Here is a 17,976-nt window from a genome sequence, read left to right on the forward strand (position 1 = left end):
GCCTCACTGAAACTCTCGAAGGGAGGTATGGGGCTTATGAAGAAAGCATAGGATATAGCCAACATTGGAAAATGGAGGAATTGAATGACCAGGCGTAAAGTTGCTGAAAGACAGCAGATATTATTTATTGGAAAGAAATGTAAGAATGAAATGTTTGCCATTTGAAATATGGATCATATTCATCAAAAGTAATTTAAAGGTTATTAATGTGTCTAACAGTGGCATTTTGTACTCTAAAGTTTGAGGATGAATGTTTGGTGTTAGATTCAAATGTGTTTGGTTGTGTGAAACATTGAATGTTAAGTTGCTTGCTTCTCAATATTTTTATCTGACCCATCCCCCTCTCCCTCTTTATCTCATCTCCTCTCTCAGTCCCTCACCATAAAGTTTGTTGCTCTTGCACTGACTCTCTTGTTGGCAGTAGGTCAGTATTAGCTCTAATGTTATATGACATAGTACATTGTTTTGTGTAGAGGCCTGAACTCTATAGCTAGCTGAGTACAAGTAAGAGACAAAAATATCTCCACTCATAGCTAACTTCTATCAGATTATTCTGTCTTCATGTCCTCTTCCCTACAAACCCTCATCCTTCTTTCCATAATAGCAATGGTCTCTCCCTCATTTTACCCTCCACTTCTCTGTACCCCCAGGATGAAGCTGTCCAAGAGCTTCGACAAGCTGCATGAGTATTCCCAGACCCTGGCCCCCTACGGCGATGCCTTCAGCACCCAGTTCCTTGATACCTCCAAGCAGGTGCATCAGATGGTGATAGCTGATGTCGAGGACCTCCACACCCAGCTAGAGCCCAAGCGTAAGAAGCTGCAGCAGGTCCTCCAGAAGCACGTTAAGGAGTACCGCAAGAAGCTGGAGCCCGTCTTCCAGGAGTACGTCTCCAAGCGCCGCGAGGATATGGACACCTTGAAGGCCAAGCTGCAGACCCTGGTTGATGAGATGCGCGCCAAGGTTGAGGAGACCAAGTCCAAGCTGATCCCCATAGTTGAGGTTGTCCGCACCAAGCTGACCGAGTGACTGGAGGAGCTGACGCCCCTACGCTGATGAGTACAAGGAGCAGCTTGTGAAGTCAATCTGTGAAGTGAAGGAGGTGTCCACATACACCCCTGACCTCCTGACCTCCAAAGCAAGGTGGAGCCCTACTTAGAGGTCTTAAAGAGCAGGGTCATGGACTTCTAAGATACCGTCTTCACAGCCATAAAGGCATAAGAACCTGTGACCCTGGTCAGTTAGGACTCCACCTCCCCTCAACTATGTAACACACTAACTGGCAGCCTCCTCGCAACAGCACATTACAACAAGAACGGCTGAGACTTGCACAGATACACTAACTGGTGAATGTCTCCACGTAGTGGCCACCTTCACTGTGTGATTCCATCCACATGAACATGGCCTGTCTCAGCTTCATGCTTGCTATTGCTTGGTGAAAGGAACTTGGTGTACCTGGGGTGTAATTACTCCAAATTAAAACTAGCATTTCTATTGGACAGATTCAGGTTGGTCCTTCCCTGTTTGCTGAACCTGTCCAATAGAAATGCTAGCTTTGCAAATGTTTGGAGTAATGACTACACCTCAAAGGACCCTGTCTTTCAAAGATAATTAGTAAAAATCCAAATAACTTCACAGATCTCCATTGTAAAGGGTTTAAACAGTGTTTCCCAGGCTTGTTCAATGAACCATAAACAACTAATGAACATGCACCTGTGGAACGGTCGTTAAGACACTAACAGCTTACAGACGGTAGGCAATTAAGGTCACAGTTATGAAAACTTAGGACACTGAAGAGGCCTTTCTACTGACTCTGAAAAACACCAAAAGAAAGATGCCCAGGGTCCTTGCTCATCTGCGTGAACGTGGCTTAGGCATGCTGTAAGGAGGCATGAGGACTGCAGATGTGGCCAGGGCAATAAATTGCAATGTCCGTACTGTGAGACGCCTAAGACAGCACTACAGGGAGACAGGATGGACAGTTGATCGTTCTCGCAGTGGCAGACCACGTGTAACAACACCTGCACAGGGTCGGTACATCCGAACATCACACCTGCGGGACAGGTACAGGATGGCAACAACAACTGCCGGAGTTACACCAGGAACGCACAATTCCTCCATCAGTGCTCAGACTGTCCACAATAGGCTGAGAGTAAGGCCTGTTGTAAGGCAGGTCCTTACCAGACATCACTGGCAACAACATTGCCTATGGGCACAAACCCACCATCGCTGGATCAGACAGGACTGGCAAAAAGTGCTCTTCACTGACGAGTCACGGTTTTGTCTCACTGGGAGTTATGGTCTTATCGTAGAAGGAATGAGCGTTACACTGAGGCCTGTACTCTGGAGTGAGATCGATTTGGAGGTGGGGGGGTCCGTCATGGTCTGGGGCGGTGTGTCACAGCATCATCGGACTGAGCTTGTTGCCATTGCAGGCAATCTCAATGCTGTGCGTTACAGGGAAGACATCCTCCTCCCACATGTGGTACTCTTCCTGCAGGCTCACCCTGACATGACCTTCCAGAATGACAATGCCACCAGCCATACTGCTCGTTCTGTGCGTGATTTCCTGCAAGACATGTATGTCAGTGTTCAGCCATGGCCAGCGAAGAGCCCAGATCTCATTCCCATTGAGCACGTCTGGGACCTGTTGGATCGGAGGGTGAGGGCTAGGGCCATTCCCCCCAGAAATGTCCAGGAACTTGCAGGTGCCTCGGTGGAAGGACACATTATTCCATTTCTGTTTGTCACGTCTGTGGAACTTTTTCAGTTTGTCTCAGTTGTTGAATCTTATGTTCATACAAATATTTACATATGTTAAGTTTGCTCACAATAAATGCAGTTGACAGTGAGAGGATGTTCCTTTTTTTGCTGAGTTCCTAACATCTTGCTCTATACTCCAGAGATGACATCCTGTCAGTAAAATGCATAAGGTCTTCAAAATACTGCGGTGATGGTTTTCTTTGATCGTTTATCACAGATGGTAATTAAAAATGTTTATTGTCAGGTTAATACAACAGTCCAAATAGTTAATGCCATCTCACTTCTCTATACAGTTGAAGTCAGAAGTTTACATACACTTAGGTTGGAGTCATTAAAACTTGTTTTTCAACCACTCCACAAATTTCTTGTTAACAAACTATAGTTTTGACAAGTCAGTTAGGACATCTACTTTGTGCATGACAAGTAATTTTTCCAACAATTGTTTACAGACAGATTTTACTTATAATTCACTGTATCACAATTCCAGTGGGTCAGAAGTTTACATACACTAAATTGACTGTGCCTTTAAACAGCTTGGGAAATTCCAGAAAATGATGTCATGGCTTTAGAAGCTTCTGACAGACTAATTGACATTAGTCAATTAGAGGTGTACCTGTGAATGTATTTCAAGGCCTACCTTCAAACTCACTGCCTCTTTGCTTGACATCATGGGAAAATCAAAAGAAATCAGCCAAGAACTCAGAAAACAATTTGTAGACCTCCACAAGCCTGGTTCATTCTTGGGAGCAATTTCCAAACGCCTGAAGGTACCATGTTCATCTGTACAAACAATAGTACGCAAGCATAAACACCATGGGACCACGCAGCCGTCATACTGCTCAGGAAGGAGATGCGTTCTGTCTCCTAGAGATGAACGTATTTTGGTGCGAAAAGTGCAAATCAATCCCAGAACAACAGCAAAGGACCTTGTGAAGATGCTGGAGGAAACAGGTACAAAGGTATTTATATCCACTGTACAAACGAGTCCTATATCGACATAAACTGAAAGGCCGCTCGGCAAAGAAGAAGCCACTGCTCCAAAACCGCCATAAAAAAAGCCAGACTACGGTTTGCAACTAACTGCACATGGGGAAATAGATCATACTTTTTGGAGAAATGTCCTCTGGTCTGATTAAACAAAAATAGAACTGTTTGGCCATAATGACCATATTGTTTGGAGGAAAAAGCGGGATGCTTGCAGACGAAGGACACATGATGATGGCAGCATCATGTTGTGGGGGTGCTTTGCTGCAGGAGGGACTGGTGCACATCACAAAATAGATGGCATCATGAGGGAGGAAAATTATGTGGATATATTAAAGCATCATCTCAAGACATCAGTCAGGAAGTTGAAGCTTGGTGGCAAATGGGTCTTCCAAATGGACAATGACCCCAAGCCTACTTCCAAAGTCGTGGCAAAACGGCTTAAGGACAACAAAGTCAAGGTATTGGAGTGGCCATCACAAAGCCCTGACCTAAGTTTGAAAGAAAATTTGTGGGCAGAACTGAAAGTGTGTGCAAGCAAGGAGGCCTACAGACCTGACTTAGTTACACCAGCTCTGTCAGGAGGAATGGGCCAAAATTTACCTAACTCATTGTGGGAAGCTTGTGGAAGGCTACCAGAAATGTTTGACCCAAGTTCAACAATTTAAAGGCAATGTTACCAAATACTAATTGAGTGTAAACTTCTGACCCACTGGGAATGTGATGAAAGAAAAAAAAAAGCTGAAATAAATCACTACTATTATTCTGACATTTCACATTCTTAAAATAAAGTGATGATCCTAACTGACCTAAGACAGGGAATTTTTACTAGGATTAAATGTCAGGAATTGTGAAAAACTGTGTTTAAATGTATTTGGCTAAGGTGTATGTAAACTTCCAACTTCAACATTCTGCTCATTCAAATTAGGCAGTTTTAAGTTCAATGAGTCATACTTCAGTGTGACTTTTAATAAGGCACTTAACATAACACTAGTGTATTTCTTTTGCCATACAAATTATAAAAATGTTCAACATAGAATCATGAAAATTAGAAATGAACATACAAAATGCATGGAAATTAGAAATAACATACTTACAAAATAACATGTCAAAGTTGTTATAATTATGTCAAAGGGTATAAGAAGTATATTTTACAATAAATAAAAAGGCATACATAACAAACATGATATCCCTATGGGTTAACACACAACAGTAATGTGAAAACAAAAAATAAGTTATGGTGCCAGATTATCATTGCAGTTAACTGATGTGCTTTTGGTCAGCCTTTAAAAAGGTATTAAAGTATTTAGTCAGCTGTATCAATATAGGGATGCATAATATGAAAGACTTCTGTTTATTGTGTCAGACCCCTTGACTTCAACATTTTGTTATGTTACAACCTTATTCTAAAATGGATAAAATTATTGTTTTCTCCTCATCAATCTACACACTACCCCACAATGACAAAGCATAAGCAAATTGATTATTTTTATATTAAAATAAACTGATATATCACATTTACATATGTATTCAGACCCTTTACTCAGTACTTTGTTGAAGCACCTTTGGCAGCGATTACAGCCTCAAGTCTTCTTGGTATGAAGCTACAAGCTTGGCACACCTGTGTTTTGAGAGTTTCTCCCATTCTTCTTTCAAGCTCTGTCAGGTTGGATGGAGAGTGTCACTGCACAGCTATTGTCAGGTCTCTCCAGAAATGTTCAATTGGGTTCAAGTCTGGCCTCTGGCCGGGCCCCTCAAGGACATTCGGAGACTTGTCCCATAGTCACTCCTGCGTTGTCTTGGCTGTGTGCTTAGGGTCGTTGTCCTGTTGGAAGGTGAACCTTTGCCCCAGTCTGAGGTCCTGAGCGCTCAGGAGCAGGTTTTCATCTAGGATCTTTATACTTTGCACCGTTCATCTTTCCCTCAATCCCGACTAGTCTCTGCCATGCTTCCCCGTAGGGATGTTGCCAGGTTTCCTCCAGAGGTGACGCTTGGCATTCAGGCCAAAGAGTTCAGTCTTGGTTTCATTAGACCAGAGAATCTTGTTTCTCATGGTCTGAGAGTCCTTTAGGTGCCTTTTGTCAAACTCCAAGTGGGGTGTCATGTGCCTTTTACTGAGGAGTGGCTTCCGTCTGGCCACTCTACCATAAAGGCCTGATTGTTAGAGTGCTGCAGAGATGGTTGTCCTTCTGGAATGTTCTCTCAAATCTGGAGCTCTTTCACAGTGACCATCGGGTTCTTTGCCGGGCGGCCAGCTCTAGGAAGCCTTGGTGGTTCCAAACATCTTCTATTTAAGAATGATGGAGGCCACTGTGTTCTTGGGGACCTTCAATGCTGCATACATTTTTTGGTACCCTTCCCCTGGTCTGTGCCTCAACACAATCCTGTCTCAGAGCTCTACGGACAATTCCTTCAACCTCCTGGTTTGGTTTTTGCACTGACAACTGTGGGACCTTGTATAGGCAGTTGTGTGCCTTTCCAAATAATTTCCTATCAATTGAATTTACCACAGGTGGACTTCAATCACGTTGTAGAAACATTTTAAGGATGATCAATGGAAACAGGATGCACCTGAGCTCAATTTCGAGTCTCATAGCAAAGGGTCTGAATACTTAAATAACCTGTTTTCACTTTGTCATCATGGTGTGTGTCAATTGATGAGGAAACTTGTTTAATTGAATCTATTTTAGCATAGGGCTGTAACGTAACAAAATGTTGAAGAAGTCAAGGGATCTGAATACTTTCTGAATGCACTGTAGGGGAATAGTAATACGTCACCATGTCTGCTCTGTGTATATAGTTGATGTGAATCATATTCCACCATCTCTTTCTTCCATTCTGTGACGCTGAACAGAACACTATCAGTGTTCAGCTCCTCTTTCCCTTCATGTCTTCTCCTTCGGTCTTTTTTGCTACTCCTTTCACTTGGCTGGGCAGAAGGGGCAGGTGTTGTTCTTGCTGGACTGTAGCCATACACTGATGCACTGAAACACAGAGGCAAATCATCAGCTTTACATCAGCTAACGGTGCCTAACTAGTTTAAGCATAGTTAGGGTTATAGCAAAGTATCATCTGATAGTGTCAATTTAGCAGACGCTATTATCCAAAGCGACTTAGTGATGCGTGCATACATATTACGTATGGGTGGCCCTGAGAATTTAACTCACAGTCCTGGCGTTGTAAGCGCTATTCTCTACCAACTGAGCCATACAGTTTTCAGTAATCTATACGTTTTTAATTCAGTGTAGGACTTACATCCTTATGAACAGTGTGGGCGCAGCTCATGGGGTGCTGGCTGTCTACTTCCACGTGGTTCTGGCACATCAAGCACAGCTTACGATTACTGGGAGCCACAGGCTAGAGAGAGAGAGAAACAGCACCTCAGAAATACATTAATTATGTACATAGTCACCCAAGCCTAAAATTCTCAATTGTGCCTTCTGAGGGTTGGTAGTGGTTTGTACCTGTGGGGGCCTTGTCTGGAAGACTTGAGTTACTGCAGGTCTCTGAGAGGGATTTGTGGGTCTCTGGATGGGGCCAGGAGGCCTCTGGATTGGGCCTGGAGGACGATGGATTGGGCCTGGAAGACCAGGAATGCCCCTGGCAGCAGAAAGAGGCCTGATGGGCCCTGAAGCCTGTGGAGGATAAAGGTTAGATTAAGGTTTAGACTGTGTTGGTGTGCGTGCACACTTGGTGTGTATGTGTCTCAGTGTGAGTTTGTGTGATTGTTTTACCGGTTTCTCACTCTGTGCCAGTCTCTGTGCCACCTGCTGTGTGACCTCATCCATAGACATGCCAGCCATGGTGCCACGGGAATTCTTAATCTGCTGCAGCACTGACATGAGTTGAGTTCTGGAGAGAGAGAGAGAGAGGGACGGAGAGTAGAAAGAGACGAAGGTAAATGGAAAGAAGGAGACTAGAATCAATATTTATTGATTGTAGTCTGCAAGATCTTTTACTGACTAGTAAATTCAGAGTAAGTGACAGACAGCTCACCTGTTGCACTGTGGAAATGTGTCCCCCAGTCTCTTCAGCAGGTTGTCCAGTTTTCCAGCAGCAGGAGGGTTACTGAAAGGCAGGGGCGGGGCGGAGGCCACGGTGGTGGGCAGGGAAACAGGTGGGGTGGCTGGGTGGAGTGGTAGAACGGAGGTAGGGTGAGTAGAGGAGGGGACAGGTGGGGGAGTTAATCTGGCTGGGGCTATGAAGGCAGCTGGGTGGTGCTGCTGGGGTTGGAAGGGCATCCCCACGGCGTTAGGAGGGCCCATCTGGAAATGTTGAAAAGGGGGGAGGGATGGAGCGTACATCATCGTACTCATCACCAAGTCCACCTGCAGAGGAATGGTTCCATTAACAACAGATACTGTATCCACATTAATCACTGGCATCGACTGTCTTCGTCAGAATCAACTACACACATGTATCACACACAGACCGTGGGGACTTGGGGTAAGTGTGGTAATGTGACTCCAGGGAGGCTTTCCATCGGTTGGCCCTTTTGCAGCAGGTGAAGGTGCTCCTTGAACTGATTCTGAGAGAGAGAGCGAGAGAGCGAGAGAGAGAGAGAATAATAAAATCCCCACTAGTCATGTTCTTAAAGCCTACATTTATCCAGTGAGAAGCAGTGTTCTACCATCCCTCTTGTCCCTCACCTGCAGTCCCACCAAACTGCTGTGAACAACAGCCACATTGTTCTCCCACTCCAGTCTTTGTTGCATGTGCTGCTGAGAGGGGTCAAATCTACAGACAGAGGAAACACCAATCACTGAAACACAGCCTTTATGGGAGAAGCTACAATATGTAGGCTACATCCAGCTTCAGTCATAGGGTCATGCTCAGTATAGTACCTAAGTGTGTTGATGTATTGGTCAGCCTCTTTCAGCCAGTCGTCCACCTCAGACATAGTCACATCTCTCTGCATTTCCAGAGCTGCAATCTGTTGAACATAAATCAGAATACAAATCAGGGTTAATCCCAGATTGTCTTCAAATCAAACTCCATGTGGATAGGTGAATCAGAGTGAACATTCAGTGTCATAGGGTTGTGATTGTTGACTGATGTAGAGATGATAAATATGGACAGAGACTGACCTCATCCCGTAGAGCTGTCTGGGTGGCCTCCTCTGACTCTTTCTGTAGCCGCTCCATCTCAGTGTTCAAGTCTGCTAGCTCCCGCTCCCACATAAGCCTATAGATGAGCACAGTAGGTGTGTTGTATAGCATTATATTGTGGACAAGATGTGTTGTGTAGCATGATAATGTATATGATACGTTGTCTATGATTAGGTGAAGTGTAGGAGTGTGGCTCAGTAGTCTTACTTTTCCAGGTTCTGCTCCTCTATCAGCAAAGCCAGCTTCCTGGTGGTCTCCTTCAGCTCCTGAGACAGTCTGGTAGAGGGACAGACAGAGGAACATGGCTGACTGACAGGATATCTTGTCACAGTTCTGTTGGTGGCCACCACCTAGCCTACCGTCTTTCCCACACCTCAAAGGGTTTTCCCCAATTTCTCCTTTTCCACCTTCTTCTCAATATCTCTACCTGTTCCTCTCCTCCTCCATTTTGATTTTCTCCACGCTGAGGTCTTGCTTCTTGACTGCAAAGTTCTTGCGGGTGGTCTTGCAGCAGTTCAGCTGAAGCTTCACACGCAGAGAATCGATTTTGTCCAGCAGCATCTGAAAATATTGTCACTAGCAGTTAATTAGAGCAAAGATGGACAACATCTCAAGCTGATGAAAAGACAAGTAGGCCTATACGTAGCCTACAGCACAGAGATGTGTTTTTGAACACAGACCTGCTGCTGGTGGATCCCCTCATCTTTTTTCTGAACCAGGCTGTCTACGAGGTTGCCATGATCAGCCTCCTCCTCCTGCTGCTGCTTCATCAGCTCCTCATATTGCAGGGCCAGGTGAGTGCTGTACTCATCCACTGACCGCTAGAGAGAGAAAGAGAGAGTGAAAGAAATAGGAAGGGAAGGAGGAAATGTTGGAGAAAGAGGGGAAAATGGAAAATGTAACCACAGAATAAGAATGAAAGAGGTTAACTTGTGTCATGCACATGAACAGATATATATATTGTGTGTGAGTTACTACACTGATTCACCATACCCCAGTCATGCCCCCAGAGTGAACACATTACCATCAGTGACTCCCAATCCTGATCTGTGTTAACATCTTTGTCTGCTGTCCACGCATCCGTCTGCAAGAGACAACACATAAGATGACTTTCTGTCACATGCCCACAATTGTCTGGGAAATTACTGCTGTCCTATACAAACTCATTCTACCTGGACGCCTTGCTTCTTCGAGTGAGTGCCATGATGTCCATCCCCTGAGGCCAGCTTTTCCAGCTCCCCTATAGATCCCGAGGTGCAGCCTGGATCTGACCATGGGTTGGACTGGTTGGACCAGGGGTTGTATTGCTGCTCAGGGTTTCCCGTGGCGGAGGTTTCGCTGGGGGGGGGGGGCAGAATTGTTTTCGCTAGGGTAAATAATTCGTTAGGTAGGCGTACTCAGCTAATATAACAGCATGTAATCACCCACTCCACATAACAAACACAAGCTCCCAAGATAACAGTCACTGGTCTTACCGCGCCATGTCCTCCTCGAGCGCCAATCCCCAGTCCATAACGTTAGTTAGCTAGTTTCTATGACTAGAAATTGGAATTAAACAGCGGTAAACGTGTTGGGAAACTGTAGCTTAAATGACAAGGTGCATTATTAGTAATCAAAAACGGTAAATGAAGATGTTGAGTTGTGTGTTACCTCATCGACAAACCACGTTAGAAAATTATAAACATTACACGTTTGCTGACATACACTTCCGGGTAAGCTCACGCAGCGCAGCAGTGTTGCCAGGTTCGTGATTTTCCTGTCATTGGACAACTTTGAAAACAATGTCGCCGGTTAAAATGTATTGGTCGCGGGTTTTTGGACTATTTCAAAGTTGCACCGCGGCCGCCAAGGCATTTCTCTTTAATATATATATACATTTCACGTAAAACACAAAATAATGCACGCAGAGAAGAATTAGGGCCGCTAATTATCTAAATCCAGAAAAGAGCCGTTAAATTCTACAACCACCTTAAGGGAAGCAATTCCCAAACCTTCCTTAACAAAGCCATCACCCACAGAGAAATAAACCTGGAGGAGCCCCCTAAGCAAGCTGGTCCTGGGCTCTGTCCACAAACACAAAAAAGACCCCACAGAGCCCCAGGACAGCAACCCAATATATATCTATTGTGTGAAATACCACAGTGTGCAATCACAGCAGAAAGATTTGTGACCTGTTGCCAAAAGAAAATGGCAACCAGTGAAGAACAAACACCATTGTAAATACAACCTGTATTTATCTTGATTTATCTTCCCTTTTGTACTTTTCCCCTTTCATACTACTATCTGCACATCATTACAACACTGTATATAGACATAATATAAGATTTGAAATGTATTTATTATTTTGGAACTGTAATGTTTACTGTAAATGTGTCATTGTTTATTCCACTTTTGTTTATTACCTATTTCACTTACTCTGGCAATGTAAACATATGTTTCCCATGCCAATAAAGCCCCTTAAATTGAATTGAGGGTGTGGAGTGGGAGGGAGGGCCGGAAGGTGTGTGTGTTCTACAGTTATTGGCTGAGTCACGTGAGCGAGAAGGAGAGCAGCAAGCACGCACGTTGGCTACTTTTGACCATTTGTAGGTAGGCTATTTACATTGTCATTATGGAGACACCTATTTCCTAAAACATTTATATTAAACATATTAATACTCTAGAACTGATGCACAGTTGGGGCGGCAGCGTAGCCTAGTGGTTAGAGCGTTGGACTAGTAACCGAAAGGTAACGGAGCTGACAAGGTACAAAATCTGTCCTTCTGCCCCTGAACAAGGCAGTTAACCCACTGTTCCTAGGCCGTCATTGACAATAAGAATTTGTTCTTAACTGACTTGCCTAGTTAAATTAAGATAAAATAAAACGTCAATAAATAATGTAGACAAAGCAGTGGAAATAGACTTTGGGCGCACCACCGGAGAACATTACATAAATCCCCCCATGGGGGTTTAAACTGCATTATAATGTTGACCGCTTAAAGAAAACGGTATCAAGCGAAGTTCTTTATGCATGCTCATTTCTCGCGTCTAGGGCTTTCGAGTGGATATTTTAAATGGAAATTATGGAACTCCCTCGCGTGGTTATTTTTTTCTTTTTAAGTCCTCAATGACACTGGCATTAGGCTAAATGTGGAGTATTTTACATTTGCCTCTGTTGGCGATCAAGTAGCCAGTTTATTGTTGTTGTAGCCTACCATTTGATAAATATGTTGAAATGATATCACTGGAGTCATAGCAAATCAATTTGTGCCACTTGCGTAGCCTACCTGGAGCTGGCAAAGTAATTTAATAAATAGCCTATAACTTCAGTTTATTGTTGTTGTAGCCTTATTGCTTAAACAAGTTAAATCGACACCAATTGAATGCTCTGGCGAGTTTAATAAGGACGCCATGTAATAGCTTTCAATAATTATTATTTTGAGGAAACTCGAATTTAGCTTCTAACGTCGTTACTATGATATTCCTTCTTAATTGGCTCGATAACGTTATGGATACGTTAGGTCTTTATTGGAAATATACGGCAACTCTTCTCTTGCTGTGACAAAAACAAATTGGGCTAGGTGTCAGGCCTTTTGGGCGGGTTTTGAATGGTCATTGGGTACATTTGTTTTTAGCTTGACCTGGCAACCCTGCTCTGCATTGTTACAACATTTGGGAGGCACATGGCGATGTGGTACAGAGCTAGACTTGTCCTCTACACGTTTCTGGAGGCTTCACACCCTTCATATGGAGCCTCCGACCACATTCTAGTCTACGCCTCCGCAATGGAGGCAATAGTTTACTGAGATGGGCGCAAATATACAGTACCAGTCAAAAGTTTGGACACACCTACTCATATTTAAGGTCGAGAGCCATGCGTCCTCCGAAACACAACCCAACCAAGCCGGACTGCTACTTGACACAAGGGCTACTTAACCCGGAAGCCAGCCGTACCAACGTGTCGGAGGAAACACGCACAGTGGCGACCGTGTCAGCGTGCACTGCGCCCGCCCCGCAACAGGAGTCTCTAGTCCGCGATGGGACAAGGACATCCCTGCCTGCCAAACCCTCCCCTAACCCGGACGACGCTGGGCCAATTGTGTGCCGGCCCATGGGTCTCCCGGTCGCGGCCAGCTGCGACAGAGCCTGGACTCGAACCCAGAATCTCTAGTAGCACTGCAAATAAAACAATCTCGGTCGACCAACAGCCAACAAATCGAATAATTGGGGTCTGCCCCAGATTTCGATCACCCGAAGCAAGCGCACAACCATGTAAATACGTGCACAATTATTTTTTAATTTGAACTTTATTTAACCAGGCAAGTCAGTTAAGAACAAATTATTATTTTCAATGACGGCCTAGGACGAGTGGGTTAACTGCCTGTTCAGGGGCAGAACGACAGATTTGTACCGTGTCAGCTCAGGGGTTTGAATTTGCAACTTTCCGGTTATTAGTCCAACACTCTAACCACTAGGCTACCCTGCCGCCCCAGGGAATACTGATTGGCTGACTGATATGACAAAACGTGTATTTTTATTGCTCTAATTACGTTGGTAACCAGTTTATAATAGCAATAAGGCACCTTTGGGGTTTGTGGTATATGGTCAATATATCCTTGCTAAGGGCTGTATCCAGGCACTCGGAGATGCGTCGTGCATAAGAACAGCCCGTAGCCGTGGTATATTGGCCATATACCACATCCCCTTGGGTATTATTGCTTAAATACAATAAACATCCCGAAGAGAGAAGATTGTCGTGGACTGTCGCTTTATCACCAGTTGATTTTGGCGGGCTTTTAAGACTGTTCCTAGAACATGACAACACAACTAGCTGGAATTCTCAGTGTATTTTACTGGACTAATTAGGCTGTCAATATTTCGGGACAGTGGATTTGAGTTGAATAGTCTGCTCTAGTTTGGGATCTGCTTCAAGTAATATCAGACAAGTTGTGGTCATGATCCAATATTTTCATAATATACTTTGAAATTAGCATTGCAGGTGTGTTGGTGAAAATGTTTGTAGTCATCCTTATATAATGTGTCATGATTGAAATACAAATGTAATGCTTTTTCATCCATGTTGGCCTTATCTTCTACCATAAACTGCTTTCAGACCTCCTCATGCTGATCAGGGTGAAATTCAATGGTGAACGAAAATATGTGAAGATCATTGACCTGACACTTGAAAATCTTTTGATTGGAGGTATACTTTTAATTTGTGATTGGAAATAAATGTATTGTTTTCATACCAGTCAATCTGATTACTCTTACCATTACGATTGCAGTTCTATTTGTAGGTTGTTTTAATGTTTGTCACAGTTTTCCTGAAATTTGAGATCCCATTTACTAGTTTCAGAGGCAAAGCTGTGTGATGGGTCTGGAACTGAAGTTGATTATATTATATATTATATTATGAGGAGGTGGTGACACGGCCAGACCTTGGTGTTTTCAAGCTCACGCTGACCAATGATGCTAAAGGTATGTGCTGGTTTTCAAGTCTTGGTTACTTGTGGCATCACTTTCAATATAACCATACATTTGACATGCCTGTATTGACATCTTTGTGTATTTAAGATGTCTCTGGCAGTACTGTGATGGGTGGTTCAGACCATGAGTCAGTTGATACGATCATATTGAGCGAGGATGGAAGCCCCTCACGAAAGCGTCAAAGATATGATGACGAAGCAAAACATGTACGTTTGTAATTCATTCTTCAATTCAAGTGGCATCAAATGGATTTTTCACTGCTGTTTTTTTTTTACAAGTAATAGAGAGCATACGGAAGAAAAAGCCTGGTGGAGAGATTGTCATCAAGGAATACTCCAAAACTGACTGCACCAGACTAAAGATGATCAACATTCTTGTTTCGGCGATGACGGCGACTCATGGGTAAGTTTAAAGGAAGGATTCATAATGAAAATTGTTGAGCATTACTTGCTCCCATATCTGCTGAATGTCAAAAATGACTACTGTATTAGTGTCTCAGTCACATAATTGGTTAGGCTACTGCTGACCATCCACTGCTATTGGTAGAATATTTTTCTTGTATCAAACTCGATGGGCATGATACTGATTCAAAAAATCACTCCTAATATTAAGCTGACTGGGGACCAATGCTGCTTGTGGAGATTCTGATTGCCGCCTAAACATAACATTATATTCTTGTCAGGCCATCACCACCGCGTGAGAGAAACATTTGTACAATGCATCATCTCCTTGTTCCTATACCTAAAGGATTCCTACACGACAAATGGATATGTAAGTATACATTACAACTGATAAAGGGCATCTGCTTTTAATTCGTCTATCTGAGCAAATGGGACTTGATTATTTGTTTTTTCTTTCAAGATTAGTAACCATGTTAATTTTCTTAAGGAACATTACTACGACCCTAATAGTGGAGAAGTGTACCTCTCGTATAGAATCAAAACCATTCAGAGGAATTTGGCTTCATCAGAGAAACGGCCCACTCAACTATACTCTGGAGGGCCAACTGCTTAGAGGGAGTCCAGTCCATCCACTTTGGCTACCCTGAGGGAAGACCAGTGCAGAGAGGCCATTTATCTTATGAAGCATTCTTCTGATGAAGAAACAGTCAAACAGAAGATGAAATTGACCTTTGAGTACAGGAAGATGACCTACGACCCGAGTAAATGCTCCACCATCCTAACCGAATTTCCACGCTTTCTTGATGTGAAGGGTTTGATGTGAGTTTAATGTCCAGATGCCAGTTCAGGCTGACCAGTAATAGTAGTTCAATGAATGTGTAGGCTGGGGATTTACACAAACTCTGTTTTGGAGGTTAAAGTGGAATGTTTTTGTCTTATTTGTTTCAGATTGAACATGATTTTGTGCTGCTGTTTGGAGAGGGAACATCAGTCAAGTTTTTGGAGAGGTGGCCAACTACATTCAAGCAAAATATCATCCTTCTAAGCAAGACCCTATAAGCAAGGCAGAATCTGCAGTTGATGAGGGAGCTGAGGGATGAGGGAGCTGACACGAATGCTGATGGTTACCGAAACACCACTTCATGATACATTATCCTCGTTGTATGCGCTACGAGGCAAAACATAATTTCTTTAAAAAGCAACTGAAGAGTTTTAAGAATTTCACTATGACCTTAGCCAAGAAACAACAAAATGACATGGCATATAATTGGGAAATGTTTAGCCAGGGTAGACTAGCTATCAGCCAGGGTAGACTAACTATAGGTCCAGGAAAGATGTCAAGGCTCAATGACCTGAATGAAAGCCATGATATTGCTACCAAGTTGAATGTCTCAGTGCACACAAATGTTTTGTCAGTTAAATGGGTTAAGCACCATGGTACAGAATATCGTCTTGATTTGGCCATATGTGGTGAAGTAGTCATTGAAGTGCCAGTATTTTACAAAAGTAAGGCTATTGTTCTGAAAGAGGAAAATGATTTTTCGGTTAGGTCAGCTCTTGAAATCTTATGTTTTGTTGATCATTTGCATGCATTTGAAGTTGTTTTGAAGCCAAGTCCACCATGCAAGGTATTTCATGTAAATGACATCATGTACCACAAACCTTTTGATTTGCTCATGTCAAATGGAGCAAGGGATTTTTTTGACTACATTGTCCCCACCTGTCACTTGATAACAGTTTAAGCCAGGGCTGATACTTATGTTTAGGTTGTGAAAAACATATTTGTTTTGAATGTAAATGTTAGCATTTTCCAACAAACCTATTGATTTGCTCATTTTATATGGAGCAAGGGATTCTTTTGACTAGATTCTACTCTCACTTGATAACAGTTTAAGCCAGGGCTGGGACTTATGGTTTGGTCATAATGAACATATTTGAATCTTGAAACAGCTTTGATTGAGTTTGTGAAATTCCTAGTGCCTTTATAACATCTAATTTCCATTTACATGGGAGAAGAGTAAATACATTAACACTGAATAGAGTAAACACATTTTTACTCTTAATACTCAAATAGTGTCACTATAACACTTAAAGTGTTGAATACCTCAGTGTTCATTTTGATCAACACCGGCCAGTGTAGTGCAGTGTTAACTTTCTGCACTCTGTGTTAAAACACTAGAAATGTAACACTTTGATCAGTGTACTTTTTACTCTGTGTAGAGTGGGACCATATGTACTCGCTGACAGTGTTAAATTGAACACTTTAAAGTGTTGATTTAACACTTTTACATTTACTGTGTAGGTAGACACCAACACCATAATAGGGAGGAGACGGCTGGTTCATAAATGTGACCTGAACAACATTTGAAAACCGTACCCCTTCAATACAATGGTTTAAAATACATGAGGGGTTCATAGGTGCTCTGCTGTGATAGGCTAAAATAAATGCTGTTTAGTGATCACCAGAGAGGAGAAAGGAAGGGAGGCAGGAAGGAAGATATGAGATGTAGAGGAGCTGACACTGACTGCTTTGCTTTCTGTTTGCTGTTTCCCTGGTGACCAAGCCATATCTGATGATGTCATGGCTGCGAGGGTGTGTGAGAGACGCTGATATCGTAAATATTGTCCTTAACTAGGTCATAATATAAGCTTCCTACACCACACCCAGACCCCGCTTCAAGTAGAGACTTATCAACATACACTTCCCTCCTTTTTAAAATCCTAACTCCTTACAGCTGTACAGGACCCCACAATAGTGCCCTCCGTATGAACTGTGAGGCAGGAGCGTGAGGCCAGTATAAATGTTGCTGACTTGACAGAGAGCCAGGAGAAGCCAGTCTTCAGAACTTTGCCGCAGTCAGAGAGAGCATCAGGACATGTTTCCATTTTTCAGGAATACAGTATTTTCAAACTAGCTCGTTTACCATTAAAAACAAATGTGGGGACTCCATTCAGGTGTCTTTTTACCCCTGCTACGTTAGGTTAGTTCACACAAACATTACATTCAACCACAGCTAGAGGGAAATCAGTCAGACCGTTAGGCCTCGTGTTCCTATGGTAAACATGTCAAAACATGTTAAAGTGTGTATATTTTGGCTGAAAACAAGGTGTCTACGAGGGCAGTGTCATTCCATTCAGGGGTTACATGGTTTTAGTGGGTAGGCTGTCATTGTAAATAAGAACGTTCTTGACTTGCCTAGTTAAAGGTGAAATAAAATAAAAATCCTTTACCATTGTATTGTGATTAATGGATT

General features: G+C 43.1%; 1 protein-coding gene, 1 long non-coding RNA gene and 1 pseudogene across 12 annotated transcripts; 2 read left to right on the forward strand and 1 right to left on the reverse strand.

Moving 5' to 3' along the window:
- The first annotated feature begins 428 nt into the window (after positions 1-428).
- Positions 429-1,724, forward strand: LOC118391695 (apolipoprotein A-I-like; annotated as a pseudogene).
- Positions 1,725-2,981: 1,257 nt separating this feature from the next.
- On the reverse strand, positions 2,982-10,594 carry rnf214 (ring finger protein 214). Of its 2 annotated transcripts, XM_035782515.2 has the most exons (16): positions 10,506-10,594; positions 10,331-10,393; positions 10,028-10,193; positions 9,880-9,939; positions 9,536-9,676; positions 9,283-9,416; positions 9,063-9,131; positions 8,835-8,931; positions 8,592-8,680; positions 8,397-8,484; positions 8,180-8,275; positions 7,744-8,075; positions 7,482-7,599; positions 7,212-7,382; positions 7,003-7,104; positions 2,982-6,731 (listed from the first exon to the last, which is right to left on the reverse strand). In XM_035782515.2, exons 2-16 carry the CDS (start codon positions 10,366-10,368, stop codon positions 6,669-6,671), a joined length of 1,764 nt encoding a protein of 587 aa, XP_035638408.1. In that variant the 5' UTR covers positions 10,369-10,393; positions 10,506-10,594; the 3' UTR covers positions 2,982-6,668. The 2 variants fall into 2 exon arrangements, with proteins under 2 accessions (XP_035638408.1, XP_052313952.1); XM_052457992.1 differs by having other exon boundaries at positions 10,331-10,583.
- A 735-nt stretch (positions 10,595-11,329) lies between these two features.
- LOC118391278 (uncharacterized) lies at positions 11,330-17,951 on the forward strand. Of its 10 annotated transcripts, none has more exons than XR_004827109.2 (8): positions 11,545-13,106; positions 13,948-14,037; positions 14,185-14,312; positions 14,409-14,527; positions 14,600-14,723; positions 15,004-15,092; positions 15,210-15,541; positions 15,671-17,951. It is a non-coding gene; the product is annotated as an uncharacterized LOC118391278 (long non-coding RNA). The 10 variants fall into 10 exon arrangements; XR_004827107.2 differs by having other exon boundaries at positions 11,548-13,106; positions 14,606-14,723; XR_004827108.2 differs by lacking the exon at positions 11,545-13,106 and adding an exon at positions 11,330-11,444 and having other exon boundaries at positions 14,409-14,723.
- The last annotated feature ends 25 nt before the right edge of the window (positions 17,952-17,976 follow it).

Source organism: Oncorhynchus keta, chromosome 12 (assembly GCF_023373465.1).
Source record: "Oncorhynchus keta strain PuntledgeMale-10-30-2019 chromosome 12, Oket_V2, whole genome shotgun sequence".
Lineage (NCBI taxonomy): Eukaryota > Metazoa > Chordata > Actinopteri > Salmoniformes > Salmonidae > Oncorhynchus > Oncorhynchus keta.